The sequence below is a fragment of the Leguminivora glycinivorella genome, chromosome 1 (assembly GCF_023078275.1).
Source record: "Leguminivora glycinivorella isolate SPB_JAAS2020 chromosome 1, LegGlyc_1.1, whole genome shotgun sequence".
In the NCBI taxonomy this organism is placed as follows: domain Eukaryota; kingdom Metazoa; phylum Arthropoda; class Insecta; order Lepidoptera; family Tortricidae; genus Leguminivora; species Leguminivora glycinivorella.
Genome location: NC_062971.1, coordinates 10350713 through 10372690, shown reverse-complemented (window position 1 = coordinate 10372690; position 21978 = coordinate 10350713). Strand labels below are relative to the sequence as shown.

At 37.4% G+C, this 21978-nt stretch overlaps 1 protein-coding gene across 1 annotated transcript; it reads left to right on the top strand.

Moving 5' to 3' along the window:
- Positions 1–256: 256 nt before the first annotated feature.
- Positions 257–17001, top strand: LOC125233891. The gene is given in 14 exon segments (XM_048140051.1): positions 257–499; positions 2702–2913; positions 6376–6558; positions 7045–7258; positions 7735–7821; positions 7824–7945; positions 8389–8568; positions 9105–9255; positions 9735–9911; positions 13657–13934; positions 14236–14449; positions 14798–15012; positions 15940–16125; positions 16504–17001. Coding segments are annotated over 14 exon segments (2595 nt in total). The 5' UTR covers positions 257–465; the 3' UTR covers positions 16846–17001.
- The last annotated feature ends 4977 nt before the right edge of the window (positions 17002–21978 follow it).

Here is a 21978-nt window from a genome sequence, read left to right as displayed (position 1 = left end):
ATATACAATATACATACAATATATGTATATTGGTATATAATCATTAAGATAAATTAGTTTATTATTGTCGTTAACCTGCTTATCTCTGAACATAATTCATAAATGTTTGTAACAAAATAAAAATGTTTCTATAATCAGGGTAAAAACTGCAATAGTACTTGAACATGATCTAAAAGGCTACTATGAAAGGGTTATGAAGACGTCCGTTAAATTCACGTCAACAAACCGAACCAACCGGTCGTTATTATACGCTTCTCCTGGTCATCAAGTTCAGTCGCGGTCTGCACCTCATCATGTCCACACGTACCGTTTTAAAATAAAAACAATGCTCATATATACATAACGATATATTCTATAGTGTTTTATTAGATTTTAAAGAAGTGTGTCCGAATAGATTTTTACTAGCCGAACGAATTGCTACCTTGAACTTAGTTATTTGTCTTGTGGTTTTCCTTGTTTGACGAGATGACTTTAATGCTGTGTTTAATACTTTTTGTCGGTAAGTTTGTTTGACGTGCTCTCGTAATGACTGTACCTATATGCTCACATACTATGCCACTATGTTTCTTAATTGTGACTGTGATGTATATACCTATGTATGATTTGGAATTTAACAGCTCTTAGTTTGTTAGCGGTCAAGGGTAGATGTTAAGCGTGGTGGAGCTTGGTAGTAGCCTTTCTACCTCCATAACATATTACAAGTAGGTATACTAGGTGGTAAATAGGTACACTAATATATACTTAACATTATCCCTCTAAACATTTAAAAATTTGCGAATAACGATGGACTAGTTGTAAGTTTCCTACATATTAGTGACCGCTGACCGGTTTTCATTGTACTCGAGTACCTATGTATAAACATTGAATATAATTAAGTATATAAATAACAGATATACATAATTATGTAGTACACATAAAGTAGTTATGTTACTTAAATTGGTTCGAATCATTAGTAACAATAACTCCAATTAGCAGTAGTATCACATCTTCGGTTTTGGTTGACTTGTTTTTTCCTCATAGCATGTTTAAATACGAATTTAGTTTAACGCCGCGATAAGCTGGTCTCTTAGTAAAGTTTAAATATGGTGTATGTAAATAAGTTCTTGGGATTCATATAATTAGATTTGCTTAAATCTTTAAATATGGATATGTATTTATATGATTATTTCTAGTAAATAAACGATTATCAGTATCATTATCAGGTCGAAAGGTTGAAGAGCTTGACACAAATAAGCACGATACGAGCTGTTTCTTACAGTATCTTTAAGTACTTACGGTTGAGTTCATAAACATCTTTACAAGCCAGCATGCCAAAAGTATTTGTATATACACGTTTCCAAAACAAAAGCAATAAGGTCGTGTATGCATATATTTGGAATGTTAATTTGTAAAGATGTTTGTGAACTTGACTGTACCTAAGTAATTATTAATTGTATGTCACGTTTGGACGCTAAGTATGTTCCTTATGTTCCGAACCGCGCTATGCTATAGCAAGCGATAGGCAGACATAATGTGTATATTGTGTATGAAACTGGTTTTGTTCATGTCGTGCAAATAATATCCGACTTTAGAGGTCATCTTCCTAAGAATTAAATGTATTTGCCAGCATTTATCATAGGTAGATTTAATATTTACTATAAAAACAAAATGTTATTAGTAAGTATTATGATGAAGTTCAAGTTTAAGTTAAAGAAGACTTTTAAATGTCATCTTTGTTAACCACTGTTAACGTTAGTGTTTATCTTCCCCAAATAGATTCTTTCGGGAGACAATTGTACAAGTTACTGTAAAAACCTACTCGCTATCGATCGATGTGAATGAATGCATTGCATTCAAAGGTTTTTCGATTTCTCCAGGATCCCTATTACATTAGTTGCTTCATTTCTTTAGACTAAAAAGGAAATAGTTATAAATAACTATTTATCCTGCCACTTCTGCCAGCCAGCTTAAGATATCAAGTTAAAATTTGTATGAAATTACTTTGCACTCTTGTGGATAAAATGCAATTTTGCTATCTATTTTCGAATAGCAAAGAGAGCCTTTACCAGTTGATGTTAATATAGATAAATAGTTTTTCTAGTTAATCCGTCGGAACAAAAACAAAGTATGTTGGCACTCTATTTACATTTAATATTTGTAGATGAGAAATAATTCAACTGTACCTAAATTAAATATGGCGTTTAGTTAATCAGTAATCCTTTGATAAATAAACAAACATGTATCTACTAACATAGTAATATAATTTCATCTAGTATTTCCACACTAAGTAGACTACGGGTAATCGTGACCGAGTAGAATCTGGTTTTCCCTTCAACATAGGGAAAACCTTAGGTAGGTACTAATCATTAATTGATGACAGAATGACCCAAAATATCCGGTTTCTATAATTATCAACACATGAAACAATTACCTAACTCTTTAGGCCATTTTATCACTTACGTTAGGTGTTTGGCTTTTGGGTTAGGAACAAACATCGAAATACTTTTTGCTGAGCACTGCTCAGTGAGCACGTAATTTATAGTGTGTGTTATTAAAATTAAGAGGAGGCCGCTCCACCGACGTCTTGCATCAGGCTGAACGATTCCAAAGATTCTGGACCATCGACCTAACTTCGAACTGATCACATTTGTGGCATCAAACTAGGGAAATATGCCAGATAGCGTTGTGTGTTGTAAGAATCCTGATTATATTCCTTTTCCAGCTCCACTGACACAATGCAACCAGGTCCCCGACCCACAACTACTTCAAAGCGTGTTTGGGACCCCAGCGGGGTACGCTGGCCCTCTCCCCGGCCAAGTGGGCAAGCCTCAGGGAACCAACGAGACCCTGGTGGACCATGACTATTGGGACTCCGATGATTATTATGTGCCGTCGCCGGCTGACTACGACTCGTTTGATTGGACGGTTACTAAGGTTAGTTATGAATATCTGATAATGATACTACGAATAGCTCATAGTGCATTTTGTAAAGGTTATATATATATATATATTTTATTTATTGTTCAGAACACATACAGTCATATATCAAATAACATAGGTAGCAAACATGTATAAGGGATAAAAGACCTGGAGGTTCATAAATGTTTTAAAGAGTAGAGTATACATCAAAAACATGCAAATGCGTCTTAGCGAGGACAGGGTGTCCACTTTCTGGAAAGTCAGGGAAAGTCAGGGAAAAGTCAGGGAAGCTCATAGTGGTCATGGAAAGTCAGGGAAAGTCAGGGAAATGATTCGGAGGTCAGGGAAAAATTTGGCACCAAGAAAAAAAACAAAAAGTATTGAAAAAATTATATGGTTTCTTGGGTTGGCCACATCCATAGTCATTTTAAGGCAACTTAGAATTGTCTCTTTAGACTTTTTATGACAAGTATAGTGCCTGGCCTCTATCCCAGTGATTACTAATGAGGGATATCTTCATGCTCTTGCTGACCTTAATTTATCTATACATAAATATTTGTACAACATTCATAATGGGCGACGTGAAAACGACAAAGTTACGTCGCTGTCCAAATTCTAAGAATCTATCCAACGTTCCAAAGCGGAGTTCCTCATTAAGCCAATGGCGCAAAACGTCACATAGAGGCGCAATTTTGTATGAGTTGAAGGAGCATAGGAGGATAATAAGCCTGACGATAAGAATCACTTAGAAACCTAAAGGCATGTCATGGCAAAACACCTAAATGGGCATCCCGACTCTGACAACAGACAAAAAATTTCGCGCTCGCTTCGCTCGCGTTTGCTACTTTTACATAGGTCATATTTTAGTTTTTGGTCAATACTTCGCGCTCACTGCGCTCGAAATCTCGTTTTCATTTCAAGCCTGCTTTCCTGCTCTCCTACTCGCTCTGGTACTCCATTTTGTTTGCTATGTCATGTGCTATCAGCTGCAAAAGTGCATGGCGAATTTATCGTCAATGAGTTCATTTATACTTTCTCCATGCAATTTTTCAGCTCACTGTACGTAATAACTACTATCAGCCCCAGGGACGTATAAAAAGGGAAAAATTTTCGCGCTCGCTGCGCTCGCGATATTTTTTTCTACTATACCATATCCAAGGGTGCCGAAACTCAAACTCGCTCTACCCTGATAGAGTGCACGGGCCGGCACTGCACTGGTATAGTCAAAAGTAAATGGTGATAACTACCAACTACAGATTTCGTTAATGTTAGTTTTATAAAACCAGAAATTAAAGTTTAATAGTTAACATAAAGGTAAAAAAAAACCGTAGGTATAAAAGTATGAACTGCCTTGCAAATTTTAATATTTCGTACTTTACGTACCTACGTGAGAAAACAAACATATTCCAGAAAAAATTAGCTGCGACAGACGGACAGACAGACGCACGAGTGATCCTATAAGGGTTCCGTTTTTCTAAAAAAAAAAACTGCTTTTTTCAGGTTTTTTTTTTCAAGACAGAAAAAAAACCGTTTTTTCACAACCCTGAGCAAAAGTGGTAAAAATGTCATCATAGAATGAAAATTTGGTCAGGGAAATTTTCTTAAATGGTCATGGAAAGTCAGGGAAAAGTCAGGGAATTTTTTTTCGGTTTAGTAGTGGACACCCTGGAGGAGAAAAACATATGATAAATTTACTTTAACAACAAAAGTTTAGATCTAATATGTCCTTTTAAAGCTGGAAGTGAATGCATAAATGGATCGATGTCATAGAAATACTCATTGTAATTTTTAGATACACGTTTGAAAAAAGTATGCCTAGAATAATTAGTACGTGCGAAACTCACATAAAACAAATTACGAGGACGTAAGGAGCAATGCGGTATATTAAACATAATATTTTGTAGTAGATTTGGGCTATTAATTTAATTTTTTAAGATTTTAAATAAAAACATTGTGTCTATAAAAAGTCTTCTATTACAAAGAGAAATTATGTTGAAATGCTTAGCCGACCTGACTGATGACTCAAATAAAGTGCCGGTTCTGTAACAGAGTGCTCGTAAGAAAACATTTTGTATTCTTTCTAGGCGATTAATATGGATATGGTATTGAGGAGACCAGATCAGACCCAAATTCCAGAATACTCCTGACATATGAATTGATATATAGTAGTACGTTTAGACCTTGAAACTGGAATGCTAATCAAGAAATCTGTTCCATGATCCTTACCAGACCCTTAGTGCGCGTCGGTGAAAATAAATATATTTTTTTAAATGTTATGTACTTATTAAATTTCTTAACTAAAGTGTCAAGTTCTAGTTAATGAGTGACTAAAAATTAGACAAACCGGTGAGAATAGAACATGAAGCAAACGCACGCTAAGTAGCGTCGCTTATTTCGTTCAACGGATAGCATCTTATCTAGTGTGTACACCTGTAATATTGAGTACAAGTTATATGACTAATTTCTAGACGTAAAATCCTTACTTAGTCCTTGGTATTTTGACCGGTCATGAATCAGACTGACAGGGCAGGAAAAAGGCGAGGACGTCAATTTACGACTTTTATGAATAATGCAATGCAGTACCCCTGTACAGCTAAATATGTACAATACCTAACTATGCATTGCTTAGAAATGTACCAAAAATAAATAAAACCTTCAAAGCTAAACAGTTTCGATCACTAAAAACCCTACTTGCATGATTGTAGTCGTTTAGTGTTTAAGTAATACATATACTGTCCTATTCCTATACATAAGCAAAAATAAAATCGTTTATTCTCAAAATAAACCCTTTTTGACAACATTAAATCTTCTGCCAAACTGCAGGACAGTTTGTTGGCAGAGGGGACTCCCTTACATAATCTAAGTGGGTAGAACTATCTAAGTAAAGTTTACGCTAATAGGTACAGTTTTGATGTATGTATTGCTTACAGAGAGTTTTAACTTCAAATTATCTATGAAAATAACTATCTAAGTAGATAAATTCTAGGTACAGCTTTGATTTACATTTTACAGTAATTTCAACTTAAATTTTTCTAAGAGAAAGTTTTATATGTCATAATTTATGACGTGTCATTTTTTGCGGTCGCAAGACCGCTTGATACGCGTACGGTAGCGTAGTATTGTTGTGGTCACAAATTGGCTGCCTATTTATGATAGAAAGATAATAGTAAGTACTTACCCGAGTCGTTCTGATTCATACATATTTGAAATACATGTTCTTGTGAAAAGGGTATCCTAGTACCTATTCTATTTTGGTCATAAACATTTTAAGAAAATTACAATAGGTAATAGGTAGCCGAAAGATATGATGGACAAATGTAGGTTTCACATTGTGGGCGTGAGCCTCTTGAGTTAGCTCAAGGCGGTTTCGATCAAGTTGGCGCACGTATCAAAATTGCAAATAAAAATCCGGGAATGAATGTAAATTACTACTTATACTATGTGTCATTTGTTTAACATTCTGTCGTTTTATTTCAGCGCATAGCGACGTACTCAGAGGAAAACTTCCTACTTTCGCCTTTAGGCCTGAAGTTAGCACTGGCCATCTTAACTGAAGCAGCAACAGGCCCCACTCAAGCGCAGTTGGCCTCCGTCCTAGGCTTTGACGTCAATAGGACCGTGGTTCGGACTAAGTTCTCGTCAATCATATCCTCTCTCCAGGTGAGCTAGAATCACTTTATTTTTAGTTGACTAATACAATCTGTTTGGTACCCCTCTCTGCCCACATACTGTTGTAATTTTTAATATCTCGAGTTCACGTTAACTTCTTGGGCGTTTAACCTAGATAACCCTAAATGCAAAAATTCTTACCCCCGGATTTTTCGGGATATTTTGGTATATTGTCACTTACCCACTAGAAAAAACCAAAAAAAAGAATCGGTGTTATAACACCTGGTAGGGTTAAGTGGGTGTCCAAACACAATTAACGCTAAGTAAGAATGACTTTCAATAGATTATGTGTCTTAATTATATGCAACATTGTAATTTTAAATCGAAGCAAATTCAACTCTATTTTCCAATACCATATCTATTAAAGTTCGACTGACATTTTTTTTTGTATTAACTATGGTGGGTCACTAGCACCTCCTGTACCTTCTTTGTGAAAAAAATGGAAATAAATATAACAATGACAATACCTTGTTCCAGCTAGTAAATCCGAACTACACCCTAAACGTTGGCAGCAGAATCTACGTGGACAGCTCAGTGTCTGAGAGACAGCGGTTCTCTTCGATTGCTGAGGAGTTCTACAAAACTGAACTGAAGAAGGTCGACTTCCGGTATGCCGTGGAAACGGCGGCTCAGATCAATGGATGGGTGTCTAATCTCACTCATGGGAATATACCTAATCTAATCGATGAAGGTGAGTGCCTTCTGCACAGTGATAAAAATGCATACAATCATACAATCACGCCTGTATTCCGTAAGGGCTAGGCTGAACAAATGAAATACTCAAGTTTCAGTGCCACTCTCTTGGCGAATAAGGGGTTGAAAGAAAACGTAACTGTGACAAAATCGCAGTGACAGGTTGCCAGCCTCTCTTCTACGCCACAATTTAACCCAACTGTAGGATTACAGTGTAGCCTTCTACGATACCCACGGGAAGAAAGGGGGTGGTGAAATTCGTGACCCGCCACCACACGAAGGTGCTGAAATAATGCTTGTTTAATCATCAGAGGTAGAGGAAACACACTGAAATGTCATAGTCTTACTGTCCTGCCCTGGGCTATTAGATGAATGGACACGTAGAGAGATTTGCTGACAAGTCTGAGAGCGTTAGACTTACGTCTGAAGCGGTAGATATGTTTTTGTTTATACCTTCAAATGTTTTATTTCTAGACGAGGTAAAAGGCAGTATAGTCCTGGTCCTAACGACCCTGTTCTTCCGAGGCACCTGGAAACACCAGTTTAACCCGAACACCACCAAACCAAGGCTTTCTACGTGACGCCGACATTACAGAAACAAGTGCCTTTCATGAATGTGAAGGACAAGTTTTACTATGCGGAGTCGGCGAAGTATGACGCGAAGATTTTGAGGATGCCATACTTGGTAAGTCAATCAATCAATCGTTTATTGCAAACCATATCTGAGAGTAATCTAATAGGAAATTTTTTACTTTGTAAATGTACAAAAAAGTTCCTATTAGATACTCTCAGATAGTTCATTTTAAGTTCATAGATAAATTTATAAATAAATAGCTTTAATATGCTTCATGGGAGGCGGCGTAAGATGTAAACAACCTAAGTGCATACATACCAAATGTAGATTATAGCATAGGATATGATTGGATCTGTTAACATGTTATTATGTGTCCTCCAAATTCAAGTTTTAGTGGTTAGTATGATCTTGTTATATTTAATTTATGGTTTTAGTTATCCTGCCATTTACATCTGAATTTCCGGCTGCAACTTTTATGGCAATTGCCAATCGGCGGTGTACTGTAATAGATCTAAAGCGCATTCTTCATTTACTAACTAAAATATTGATTTCAGGGTAAAAAGTTCTCCATGTATATCGTAGTGCCGAACTCCCTGAAGGGTCTTCCTCGTATCATGGACTCTCTGGGTGACCTGCGTACGGAGATGTCGCATGTAGCCGAGCGCACTGTCGACGTTACGCTGCCCAAGTTCAAGTTCGACTTCACCGCAATTTTAGACGGAGTCTTGAAAGACGTAAGACCAAGTGTTTACTCGTATTTAGGTACCTACATAGTAGTTTCTGAATTACCTGACGGCGCTCCCTCAGGCAATGGATTGCCATAGCGATCTCCTAACTATGTCTGCGCATTGTCCGCGTCCAGTGAAATTCAAGTTCGGCTTGACCTTTTCCTTGAACGGAGTACACGTAAGACCTATTTAATAAGATAGCATTTTTCGACTTCCTTTCGTATATAAGTCTCTGTCAAAATGAAAGAGCTAGTTTTGATAGTGTTGGTTTTGCATATATAGCTATAGGAAATCTTACATTTATAAACCGGTTAATTGTCAACGTTAGTCACTATGTATCCGAGATCGATTTGCAACCATAAAATTTAAAAGGGCTTATGTAACTTAAACCATGAAAGAGGGTCGTAGGTGGACATAGCTATTGCACATTACATGGGGTAGAAAATCAATTTGTATTTTATTTAACGCATATAAGACCAACATAAATTCTCAACTCAAATTAAAATAATAAACCCTTTTATATGTTTAATCAATTGTTGCAGTTGGGCATTCGGCAAGCTTTTGAAGACACGGCGTCCTTCCCCGGCTTGGCCAGGGGGCAGTCCGCTCAGAACCGACTGAAGATCTCCAAGGTCCTACAGCGCTCTGGCATCGAAGTCAACGAGTTGGGAAGCATAGCTTACTCTGCCACAGGTTCGATAATCAATAGGAACTTTACTATTAATACAGCAGAAAGTAGCTGAAGAAACGTAGGTATACTTGTCAGTCATTGGTTGCGTTGCAATTTAGGTTGACCTCTTTGCTTAGTAACCTATGCTCTGCTTTGACTACTTTTTGCTAGCAATAATATTCCTAACACACGTATACAAAATATGATAGGTTCGGCATTGTTTTTAATCCCCGTCAGTGGCAAACAAGCATACGGGCCGCCTGATAGTCATGGTCGGATCCAGCTTTGTACTTACAATTGTTAACTTGTCTTTTAAAAACTGTATAATTCTTCGATTTAAAAATGGGAAGTACGCCATACAGTATCTTCTCGAAAAAATCTTCATAATATATAGAGAGTACATTCCACAGACCTTAGGAGATTCTCTAGCGAGTTTCGTTAAGAAGTTATACTTAGTTGTGTTTCATTTTATATATTTTTTAACCTACCCATTTTTTTGCAGAAGTATCTTTAGTAAACAAGTTCGGCGAAGACGAATTCAGCGCTGGAGAGGTGATCGCCAACCGGCCCTTCTTATTCTTCATTGAAGACGAAGCCACAAGACAACTGCTGTTCACCGGGCGAGTGTCTGACCCTCTTGCGGCCACCGCGGAGTTTAAAGCGCACACGCCTAGCGCGTAACTTACAGCTTATATATAAATACTGATCAGAATCCAACTTTTTAGAAGCTACACTAGGTGGTCTAGCATACTTACCTTGCATTCTCGGGCGCGAAACCATACATCTAGCGCCACTTCAGTGTGCGTAGCCGAACACTCACGATAATATCTCTTTCGTGTAGCTATCTATCTTTATCGCTCTTGCGTATTGGCGCGATAGAGCCAGGCTGCATATCTGCGGCGTTTGGCGTCGCAGAAATGTCATTCGGCTATGGGGCCTGCAAGATCATACCATCCCATACATTAAAATGCGACCGCCTACGAACGCGCTTACACTCCACCACACATAGATGGCGCCAGAAAAAATGCCTTGTTGCCACCGATTATTTGTAGATTGGCATTAAGTGTCAATTCCGAGCCGTAAATCTATGTCAAAAGTGACACTTAACGCCATCTACAAGTATAATCGAAAGCTACAAGACATTTTTTTTGTGGCGCCATCTATGTGTGGTGGAGTGTAAGCGCGGTCTTAGGCGGTCGCATTTTAATGTATGGGATGGTATGATCTTGTTATATTTAATCTATGATGGTATGGACTCGCGCGCGCGAGTGCAAGTTGAGATGGATAGCCAGATGTGTATGACGTATGCAGCAAGATTGAAGGACGTGTAGTTTGTAAGCAGTTTGTAATCTATGTAGGTTTAGAAATACCTATCTAGATCGGAGTCCAAATGGTAAAGTAGGATTTCCACCTCACACTGCAATCAAATTACACTAGACCCTACTTACTCAATAGAAGCATTGAAACTGTAATAATCATACAAAAGTGTAAAGCTTATGTTACAAGTGTGGTGCGTATTATGTCTGTCAGTTTTATATTATGTGATAAGGCCTTTTTACATAACAAATAAAATATTGACTAAGCTAAGTATTTCACATATATGTAGATAAGTAAGTGCCATCGTATACTACTCAACTTCAGACGAAATAAAAGTCCAATAAATAAAACAATAGTGTAATATAAACCATTTGCTCCAATTTCCCATCCAGCTTCCTTACTTCTTATACCCACACGCTTACGATTTCATAAAACGACCTCTTAGTTGAATATGGGTGCCTAGGCAAGGTGACAGTGGCTTGTGATATGATAATGAAGCGATGTGTTCGCTACGGAGCGTAGACTATTGGCACGTTGGCTACGGCACCTGGGAAGGTTCACGGAGTGTCAATCCAAAACCAGTTGCAGTGCGGTGAAAAGGTTACAAAAATAAAAGTGATCCACCTACCAGGATCCTCCAGTCCAGGATCCTCTCGACTTTTCAGCGGAGTGGTTTGTATGTACCTAGAAGATAAAAAACAATTATAACTAAAAACTTATAAGAATAAAAACAATTATAGCTATATTTTTGAATTTGGTTGGTTAAACGTTTTAAGACCATAAACACATACCAAGAGTCATCGTGAGTTCGCTAAATGAAATAGCTGCACAATTTGGTGCCAATTTTAGTGCTCCGAAGCGGGAAACGTGGGCGTCTTTTTTTTTGTTCCAAATGTTCGGAAACAAAAGGAAGACGTAGTAACTGGTAAATTACAAATAATTAAAGTAATTTTCACATTGACTCGCCAACTAGTGTGATAACCGTTCATAATTAAGCTTCGCCAAGAAGCGCTTACGCTCATTAGCTAACGCCGATGTCTCGTTGGCACAACATTGAAAAGTGATAGGAGATAGTCTATCTGGAGTGAATTGGAGCCACAAAAATAAGTTGTCCTTCAATGTGTCCAAATGCAACGTAGTGACATACAGCAAAGCCGTCTCTCCATTGGTGCACTCGTATAACATTGAAGGGGAACCAATAACGCGAGTGTCGTCTGTGCGAGATCTGGGTTTGCGGGTTGAGTCGGATCTGTCCTTTAGAAAGCACATAGTAGATACTTGCAAGAAAGCTTTTAGAAACTTAGGCTTTATACTACGCCAGACAAAGGACTTTAAAAACACGGCAACAGTCAGGGCTCTCTATAACGCGCTAGTAAGGAGTAGACTAGAAAGTGGGGCAATGATATGGAACCCTCATGAAGCGAAGTACTCTTTGATGGTAGAAAAAATCCAAAACAAATTTACCAGATATTTGTACTTAAAAGAGTATGGAGTGTATCCGTTTTATCCACTCATGTACCCGACTCTCTTTGTTCTTGGCATGGTAGGTTACACGAAACTGGAAGTGAGGCGAAATCTGTCATTAGCGACATATGTGTTCAAAGTTTGGCGGGGGATCGTGCACAATCCGGAAGTGCTGGGGGAGTTAGGACTGGTGGTGCCGCGCGCGCGCGGCCGTGCCGCCGCGCTCCGCGCATGCTGGCGCGCCCGAGCGCGCGCACTAATTTGCTAGCTGCAGCACCGTTGGTCGCGGCAATTAATATTTTAAACAAGATCTCAGTTGAAATAGATCTCTTCAGCTGTACTCTTACTAAGTTCACAGAGGCCACTTACAAATATTTGTGTAATTTAAATAAATGAAATTATATTAGCTAAATAGTGTATATATTAATGGTAGATTTGATATTCCTATTTTAGAATGAAATTTGTATTATTTTAGTAACTTATTTTATATTGAATTTGACATTGAATTTTGTGATAATGATAAGTAATGAATAATAATGTATTTTTAGTGTTAAGGTGACTAGTATATAAGCGCTTTGGTTAACACTGTAATGCTTATGTATGCTAAAATAAATGAAATGAAATGAAATGAAATCTATTGGCAGTTTGGCTATGCACCGAGCCGAGGTGCAATTTAGTTCGGTTGCGCCAAACTGTCTGTTACCGAATTTAGCGTTCACATTTTTCTTTGTTTATGGGAAATTCTCTAGAATTCTGCTGCATGACTTTGTGTCTGTTAACTGTGGTTGATGCAACTGGCCCTTACCTTACTGATCTGTAATTGATCGACAGAGAACAAGCTATATTGCCGGTTTCGAGCAACCGACAGGTTACGAACGAATCACGAAGCTTAATGTGATTGTCAGCTTTGTTTTGTTTATCACACTAGTCTTGTACTGTTTGTGATGGTGTGTGGTTGTGTGTGTAGATATATACATTTTTTTTAACGATGACTGAAATTTAAAACTCATCTAGCTTTCCTAACATTAGGTTTTTTCAATTTAGTTTTATATTTGCTCTGTAATTAGGAAGGATACAACATGACTCGTGTTCTTTTGTGTGGTAAGTTTTTCAAGTTTATGTTAATAACATTTTGTAGTTTGTACCTACAACCGGCAGAAATAATTTTACTTATTTCTCATTCTGACCTTCCTTATTTATAAACTCGTTTCTATAAAATAATGTCATTCCGGTTATAAATTACATTAATTAGACCTCTTGTTTCGAAATATAGGTATTTAAACCTATTGAAACACTGTTGCCCATTATTCTCTAAAAATGCGTATGCGTTTTTCGTAGGTACTTAGAGAAACTTCGCCATCGTTATGAGAAACGTGCATGATATCCACTACAGTGGCAAAGTTTTAAGTTGTATTTTTATTATTAGCTGGTGAAAATGGTGGATTCACTTTGATAGTATTGAATTACACATAAATATGAAAGCGGTCATTGGGGTTGTGTGGCAGTGGACACCCTCGCAACGTTCAAGATTCTGTTTTCAGACCTTGTATTTTTCACAATCAAACAAAAATATACATTTCCATGATGCTTTCAGTTAGATGCGCCCAAACATTTATATTTTATTTATTTATATCGGTTTACAGGTGTTTTATTAGCCTGCCTCCAAAGTTTGCAGTGCATGGATAACAAAAGGCCAGACAATACTCGTCTAAACTACTTCGACACAGATCTCCTTAAATACACAACTGAAGAGCGAAGTGGCAATGTGGTGGTGTCGCCAGCCAGCATCAAGTCAACGTTGGCTATGCTTCTGGAAGGGGCTAGTGGGAATACTGAGGCTGAAATACGAAGTTCCTTGCGATTGTCTCCGAATAAAAATGAGTTTCGAGAACAGCTGAATGTTTATTTAACGGCGTTACAGGTAAGGGATGTTTGATATTGATTTTGAAAATAAGACAGAATTTAGGTTATGCTTAATTCTGACTGTTTTTCTAACGGTCTTTATCCAACATTGGAATCATAGGTTGTTTATCAAACTACACTTACAGATAATTTAGTTGGTACATATTTGTATTTGAACAACATTAAAGGCCAAGCACTAAACAGTCTTGCATTGTTAAAAGGTTTGTGCAGTATATTTATGATTTGTTGAATTTCTCGAAATGTGATCCGCCTATGATTGGTGGAACTGGTCCTTCAATCGGCTATATTTTACGTTACAGTTCAACACTACAGCAGCCAAACTTCAAAATGCCAATGGCGTCTTCGTCTCGAACAAATTGAAACTGAAGAAAGAGTACGAAAAGGTCATAGAAAAAATGTACCTTACAAAAGTCGTCAGTTTGAATTTTATGGATCCGGTGGGCTCTGCTGCCGCTGTGAACGACTGGGTTGGCAATCAGACCAGGGGACTGATACGATCTCTGATAGAACCTGGTATGTTCAAAAAGATACCCTATGCGGATCCTTTTTTTTTGACGGAGTGGGAATGAAGTTACGCACGATGTGTGGGACTTGCCGGTTCTTTCACCTCCCCTAGCGAGAGGGAGAATCTTGGCCCTAGCCACTTAAACCCACTCCGGCGTTTCATCATCTTTGCCGGTTGTGAGGGCGCGCTGGGATCGATCGGGAATCGGATCCTGCAATATGTTTCCCGTGATATTCAATGCATGGGCCTCTCAACCTCCTTAATACGTACGGACTCGCATGTGCTAACTAAGAATTATTCGACAATGTGGTTTTGGTCATTGCAATGTGCGATAATGTTAAAATTTTCATTTCCAGCCCACGTCCCGCCATCATCCGACGTCCTCCTCATCAACGCTTTGTATTTCAAAAGCGCCTGGCAGCATGCCTTCGACCGTAGTCTGACACGGTCTGCCTGCTTCCGCGTCCAGGGCAGCTGCAAGAAACAAGTCGCTATGATGGAAATCAGCACTGAGCTCAACTACGCGTTCGTTGACAACTTGAGGGCTCATGCTGTTGAATTGCCTTATGAGGTATGTCCATTTTGAAGATATCCATATACCTAAAACAAGTGTCTACAAGCCCAATTTCTGCATCTACAAGAGCGCCTTGTTCCACGCCTTTGACCGCAGTCTAAAAAGGTCTACCTGCTAATATTGACAGGGTAGGTACCTAAATACTTTATTTTTATTCTGGGCACTATCTCGATGCTCGATGCCACAGAACACAGAAAACATTTTGTAGCGAGATTTTCGTGAAATTATTTTTAATCTTTGCTTAAGTCTTATGACGCATTCCATTAATAGACGGGGAAAGCCCTGAATGGAGGCCATAATATCAAAATGTCGTTTTCCTCCTAGGCGCATATTATTTTAAGACCCAGGGAATAATGACGTCTTTAAGAAATTATTATAATCAAAGGATAATCCCATATTATGAGTATAATTATTAATGGGAATGAGACATCAGTTGATATGCTCAATACAGATGGTACTTAATTGTAAATGTTAAGTATTAGGTACTTAGTAGTAACGCAAATCAATATTTTCTCTAAATAGATTGGAATTGTTCTGAGTATATGACTAAACTGTACCTATAGTTATTATGGTTGTTAACGTGGATGGTATATATATATATATATATATGGATGTTTTTAGTTACAAATCCATACTAATATTATAAATTGGTGGTTGTTTGTTTGTCCGTCTTTCATACGAATGTATTTTTTAAGTGGAGATAGTTGAAGGGATGAAGAGTGACTTAGGCAACATTTTGTCTCTTTTTAACCCCCCGCTTCCCTAAAGTGGGGGTTTCCACTCCCTGCCGCGTCACAACACAAATAGTATGCTATAATGTAATTCTTGTGCATATCTTGCAAAACCGTAACGAATGAATTAGAAAATATAACATCCACTCACACACATAAAATCCTACATACTTCATACCTTTTAAATTTACAGGGCGGGCGTTACTCTATGGTCTTATTGGTCCCACAAGACCACGACGGCCTGGCTGCGTTGATAAGGGACCTGCCCTACATGAGTCTCCCTCAGATTTGCAAGACGATGGAACCGTCTCATGTGCAACTCTCGTTGCCAAGGTTCACCGTGGACTATAGCGAGGATATGGTCGGACCACTTAGGAGTGTAAGTATTGCAAACTGGCGTTACTCTTTTGTCTTATTAGTCCCGCAAGATCATGACGGCTTGGCTGCGTTGATAAGGGACTTGCCCTACATGAAGCCTCAGATCTGCAAGAAGATGGAACCGTCTCACGTGCAGCTCTCGTTGCCGAGGTTCACCGTGGACTAGCGAGGACCACTGAGGAGTTTAAGTAATTACAAACTGGCGTTACTCTATTGTTTTATTGGTTGATTGTTGTAATGACATGACTGTGTTGATAAGGAATTTGTCCTAAATGAGTCTGCCTCAGATCTGCAAGACGATGACGGTAATAATGCAACTCAAACTAGGAATTGATAACACCATAAGGTCCATAAGTGCCTAATATATTCTTCATTACAGATGCGAATTACAACCCTCTTCTCATCAAAATCAAACCTGTCTGGAATCATCGAAGGTGGCCCCGCCCAAATCAACCACCTATACCACAGAGTGTACATATCCGTCGACGAAGACGGAACAGTGGCCGCCGCCGCCTCAGCCGCCATGGTTGTGCCTTTAATCGCAGGCAGTGTGCAACTTGTAGTGGACAAACCTTTCGCGTTCTTTATAAAGGACAATAATTTGGGTTTGGTCCTTTTTGAAGGAAAGATTGAAGAGCCACATGAGTATGTAGCATCGAAAAAGAACCCAGAGAACAATGTCGTTAAAAGCAGCCGGAATAGATACGGGACCCGATTCTAAAATTTGATTTTAGTGAGATTTTAAGACTTTATGCCATTATATACTACCTATATAATTATTTTGTGATTGCAAATCTACATGGGTTGATAAAAATGAAATCACCTTATGATTCCTCTAAACTCTTATACCTACTTTTATGAGTAAGTCTCTCTAGCTCTAGCTACCTATATAATATCACATACAAATAATTAAGACCTTCATAAATTTAAAAATGTGTTTTTGTCTTTCCTCGACCCCGATTAGTGTACGTCAATGTTGACTATTCTATTGCAGCTACTCCTAAGCTTTGCCAAGTGACAATCGTTGATAAAATGCCAATGGAAAGTGAAATTATGCATGGAAATGATCACGTGACACTTCTTAGTGTCTTGCCGGTTACCTAATAGAGTTACCTTTTCGTAAGGAGTTTTCATAAGGAGATATGCTTGCAGATGATTATCATCTTGGAAAGGTTTCCAGAAGTGACTGTGAAAACTCGTGGTTCGTGAAAATAGGCCTTATTCTTTGTTATAAGTATATGTTATATACCTATATATTCTTTGTTTCGTAGTTAAAATTTGTACAAGTATGTATATTTTTCGGTGACCTAGCGGTAAGAGCGTGCAACTTACGATCCGGAGGTCGCGGGTTCGAACCCCGGCTCGTACCAATGAGTTTTTCGAAACTTATGTGCGAAATGTCATTTGATACTGGCCAGTCGCTTTTCGGTGAAGGAAAACATTATGAGGAAATCGGACTAATTCCAATAAGGCCTAGTTACCCTTTGGGTTGGAAGGTCAGATGGCAATCGCTTTCGTAAAACTAGTGCCTATATACGTCAAAACTTGGGATCAGTTGTCAAAGCGGACCCCAGGCTCCCATGAGCCGTGGCAAATGCCGGGATAACGCAAGGAGGATGATGATGATATTTTTCGGTGGGGGTTACGGGTTACATATATGTTGTTAGTAAGAATGTACGGGAATGTTGTTAATGAGGGGTACAAGTGAATGTGCAAGAAATCCAGTGGGTATTCAAACTGCAGGACGGGATAATGTACTTCTAACGGGCTGCTTTCTTTTCCTTTGACCGCATGGCTATGTAGGCCATTGTTTTCACAGTTGGTTGTTTGTAAACTATTTGAGTCCGAGGAAGACAATGTGTAAAGCTTAAGCAATGTAGACACAACAGGTTGCCAGTAAGTAATACAATAAGAAAAATGTTCTTTTAGGATTCCGTAGTCACCCTTATAGTTTCGCCATATCTATCTATCTATTTGTACATTTGCGAGTTTTCTTGGGACCTATGTCACACCTCGGACACTGGCGATCAAATATATTGAAAGAGGCGCATTCCTAGCACACGGTCTTAGCTCGTGTAGGTGAACGTACTATGCTTGTATGAGTGAAATATGACAGGTCGACTGTTCGTGTTTTTGACAGGCGGTAACTGTGAGATAACCGAGAGGGGGTGGGCGGCACTTTCAGCGGGGAGCGGGAGTGGTCATACTGTAAGATATTACTCTTTATTATACTGTGCCTATGTGCTAGAAAACTGACATTTGGACTGTTTAAAAATATAAGATAAAAAAAATGTATACAATCAAAATGGCAGACAACAAATTAAAAAAAAATGTTGAGGCGTCTTCCTTTCATTTAAAGCATGACAGTTTTTTTCGCTTGTGCCGAATTCGGCCGTGGAAAGTATTATTATTATTAGTCTAGATATTAGATGACTTTAGATTTATTAAAAGCAGTTAGAGAAAACAGGAAATGTGCAATTTATAGGAGTCCAGTGAAAACTAGCCGCCGGACTGGTTATTCCATCTTGTTTGCAACCTTATTAATGACAGTCACTTAAGACTTTTACTTTTTATTAAATATAAATTTTACATAACCTTCAAACTTTCAGGAATCTCACTCAGCTGTTTTTACCTTATTACGATATTTGAGTAAATAAGCCTTACTTTTTTATTGATGTTTCCAAGATTGTCATATATAATAACTAAAGTCAGAACCTAACATGGCATCCTGAAAATCTCCCGTTATGGTTTATGGAACTCTGTACTCTGTAGCTCAAAGTCGTTTCAGCAATATAGCCACAGAATATAGAATAGGTAGTATGTACGTTGATGTTCACAAAATGCTGCCATTCTAAATTCATATCTACATTTACAAACATACCGCATGCGAGCATCCCACATTGAATTCTATTGTGCCGCGCTACGGTTGTCACCACTGGGCCGCGAACTCGCGGCCGCCGGCATGCACTTGTAGCGCGGCGATAGAATCGCGGAGTGAGTCGCCCCTTAGGGTCAGAAAGAAATTATTTTAAGTGCAAATACGTTAGAGCCAAGCTGTCAAGCCATTTTGTAATGTGGCATCAAAACACATTAATATTAAATAAACTTATTATTTTAACTTGTTATTTTAAGTGTTACTGCTTAAAATAACAAGTTAAAATATTTTCTATGAAAGTAATTTAATTTGTTCTTAGACTGCACATTAATATTCTATAAAAAGTAATCCATTTTAGGGTTCTGTAACTGAATTGCAAATTGCGGAACCCTTTTATAGGCGCACTTTGTTGTTCGTCCGCATACTGTACCTATTACTTATTTATCTTAGGCCTTAAAAATATTAGAATTCATTAAGTAGGTACTTGAATTTTTTTTAATTTTCGTTTATAAATTTTGTTACTGCGGTTAACCCGATAGGCTTGAAAAATTTGCGCTAAAATTTGTATGCCGTGCTGTGTTTATTTACGACTTTAAAAATTATAGTGTTTTGTAAAATTAAAACAGACACACTCATTATTATAAGATTTTTTTTTGCAGCTAGCTAAACTCGCAGTGGTTTTTTTTTTTTATTTTACCCTATTAATGGAGACAAATATACTCTGTCAACCAAGTCTGTCAGTAAATAAGAACAAAGAAAACTATATGCATCCTTTTCTTTACGGTGCTAGAGAAAAGGATACCTATAGTTTTCTTACTTCTTATTTCAGCAATTCCCGTCAACTTTGTACAATGCCACGTCATCAAATTTTAATTGATTCTATTTTGTTACCAACATTTAGTAATATAATTCGACTTTCGTAAGATATATACAGGATAATTGTTATAATTAAGAAAATATAGATACTAGAGAACCTTAATGACGAAATAAAACTTAATAAAATCTCAAACTTTTCCCTTAATTTTTGTACAAACTTTTCGAGAACTGCTGATTTACTGACAGACTTGTTTGACAGAATATATTTGATATTTTTTTGTAGTATTTTTTAAAATAGTAAATTATATTTAATGATTAATTCACAAAACCGCACTTAAATAAAACTGATCGTAGGATTGTGCTACAAGCTACGCGTATGGCTACGATTAATTAAACAACCGGCCAAGAGCGAGTCGGACTCGCGTCCTGATGGTTCCGTACACATATTTTTAAACTTTTTTTTCTTATGTTCGACTTATGCTTCACCATAAACTCTTGATAAGTTTTCTTATAATCTACACATGTTGGAAACTTTCCTATTTTCTGTATTTATATCAAAACTTTTAGCGCAGTATTTTCCGGGATAACTTCGAAAGTATTTGCTCCAAAATGATAAAAAATACATAATTGTGATCATTGATTTAAGCCTTTTATTTTACTGTTATTTATCACATACAATAAATAATATAAATAATTACGGTTTGGTAATTTACATACATACATACATACAATCACGCCTGTGTCCCATGAAGGGGTAGGCAGAGCACCTTACTTTTTAGTTTATAAGGGGTTAAAAAACTTTGACATTGCACAAGCCTTTAAAATTTAACCCATATCCCACAGTCGAGTTCGAGTCGGTTTGGTAATTTACTTTATTTATTTAAACTTTATTGCACAATTTAAAAAAAAGTACCAATGGCGGACTTAATGCTAGCAGGCATTCTCTACCATTCAACCATGGGCTAAACCGAGAGATCGTGTTGGTGCAGGGCCATAAAACAGTTAAGTAGTGAAATAACAAGGAACTATATACATACATATACCTAAATTTGCCTAACTAGTTATATCTATATATACATACATAAATAATGCTAAATATAAAATTTTCAATTTAACCAAAAAAAAAAATACGGAAAACGTTAATCTTTTTGTTATGTGTACCAAATTTTAGCCCAATTGGTCCTATCCTATAGTTTCGAAGAATCTTGGATGTGATAGACGAACATGCAGACAGATGCACGAGTGATCATATACGAGTTCCGTTTTCTTTCTTTTTAGTTACGGAACCCTAAAAACGATGTCATTTTTTTGAGATTTTTATTGTTAAGAAAGGAGGTCGCACGAAATGTTTTATTTATTTTTTAAATTTTTAAATGGCTTCCTCTGGATCACGTACGGTACCTCTCCGTCTCCGCAAATGTGGACAAGTAATTTGACGAAGTGAACGTTTAAGTAGGCTAATGAACGGTTTCAGTTCAGGGGGTACCATTGCCTTAATTTAATTGAAATTATTTCTGTAAGGTCATTGGGGCCAATTCCGTCACAGAGCCTATTCCGTCCAAAAGGGTGATATCTCGTATTTTTAACCGTAGTTCTACAAAAACCCATCTGCTTAATTTGATGAAATTAAAACCAACTGCTATGGACTTTATCGAAGAAATTATCAAATGTGTAGTTCTTCGAATAAACTCATATGAAGACGGAACTGGCCAAATATATTAATATCTTACTATAATTATACAAAACTACTACATTGTGAAATTTATCATTTCATTTAATGCTAATCAAGTTCTTTCATTTTTTAATTGGTCTTACTAGCGAGATCTCTTAAAAATAACACATAAGCAATCATATTTTTATAACAATTTTCACAAGAGAAATTGCCTATTCTTCATTATGAATGTATTCATAAAGTTATTTTCACATACTTCTTTACTAGCTTCTTGTTTTTGCAATGACCCAGAAATATTGTGAAGTTTCATCCATTGAACTTGATTTTTAACACAGATTACTGACAAGACAATCACTAACGGATTGTTTAGTTGTTTAATTTAATTAATATTTAACCCATTTTACTTAGTTGCGTGCCAACAAGGACAGTTTTTTTGGCTGATGGCGCCAGTCCTCCGTTGTTTTGCATTTTTATCCGATTTTGCATGCAAT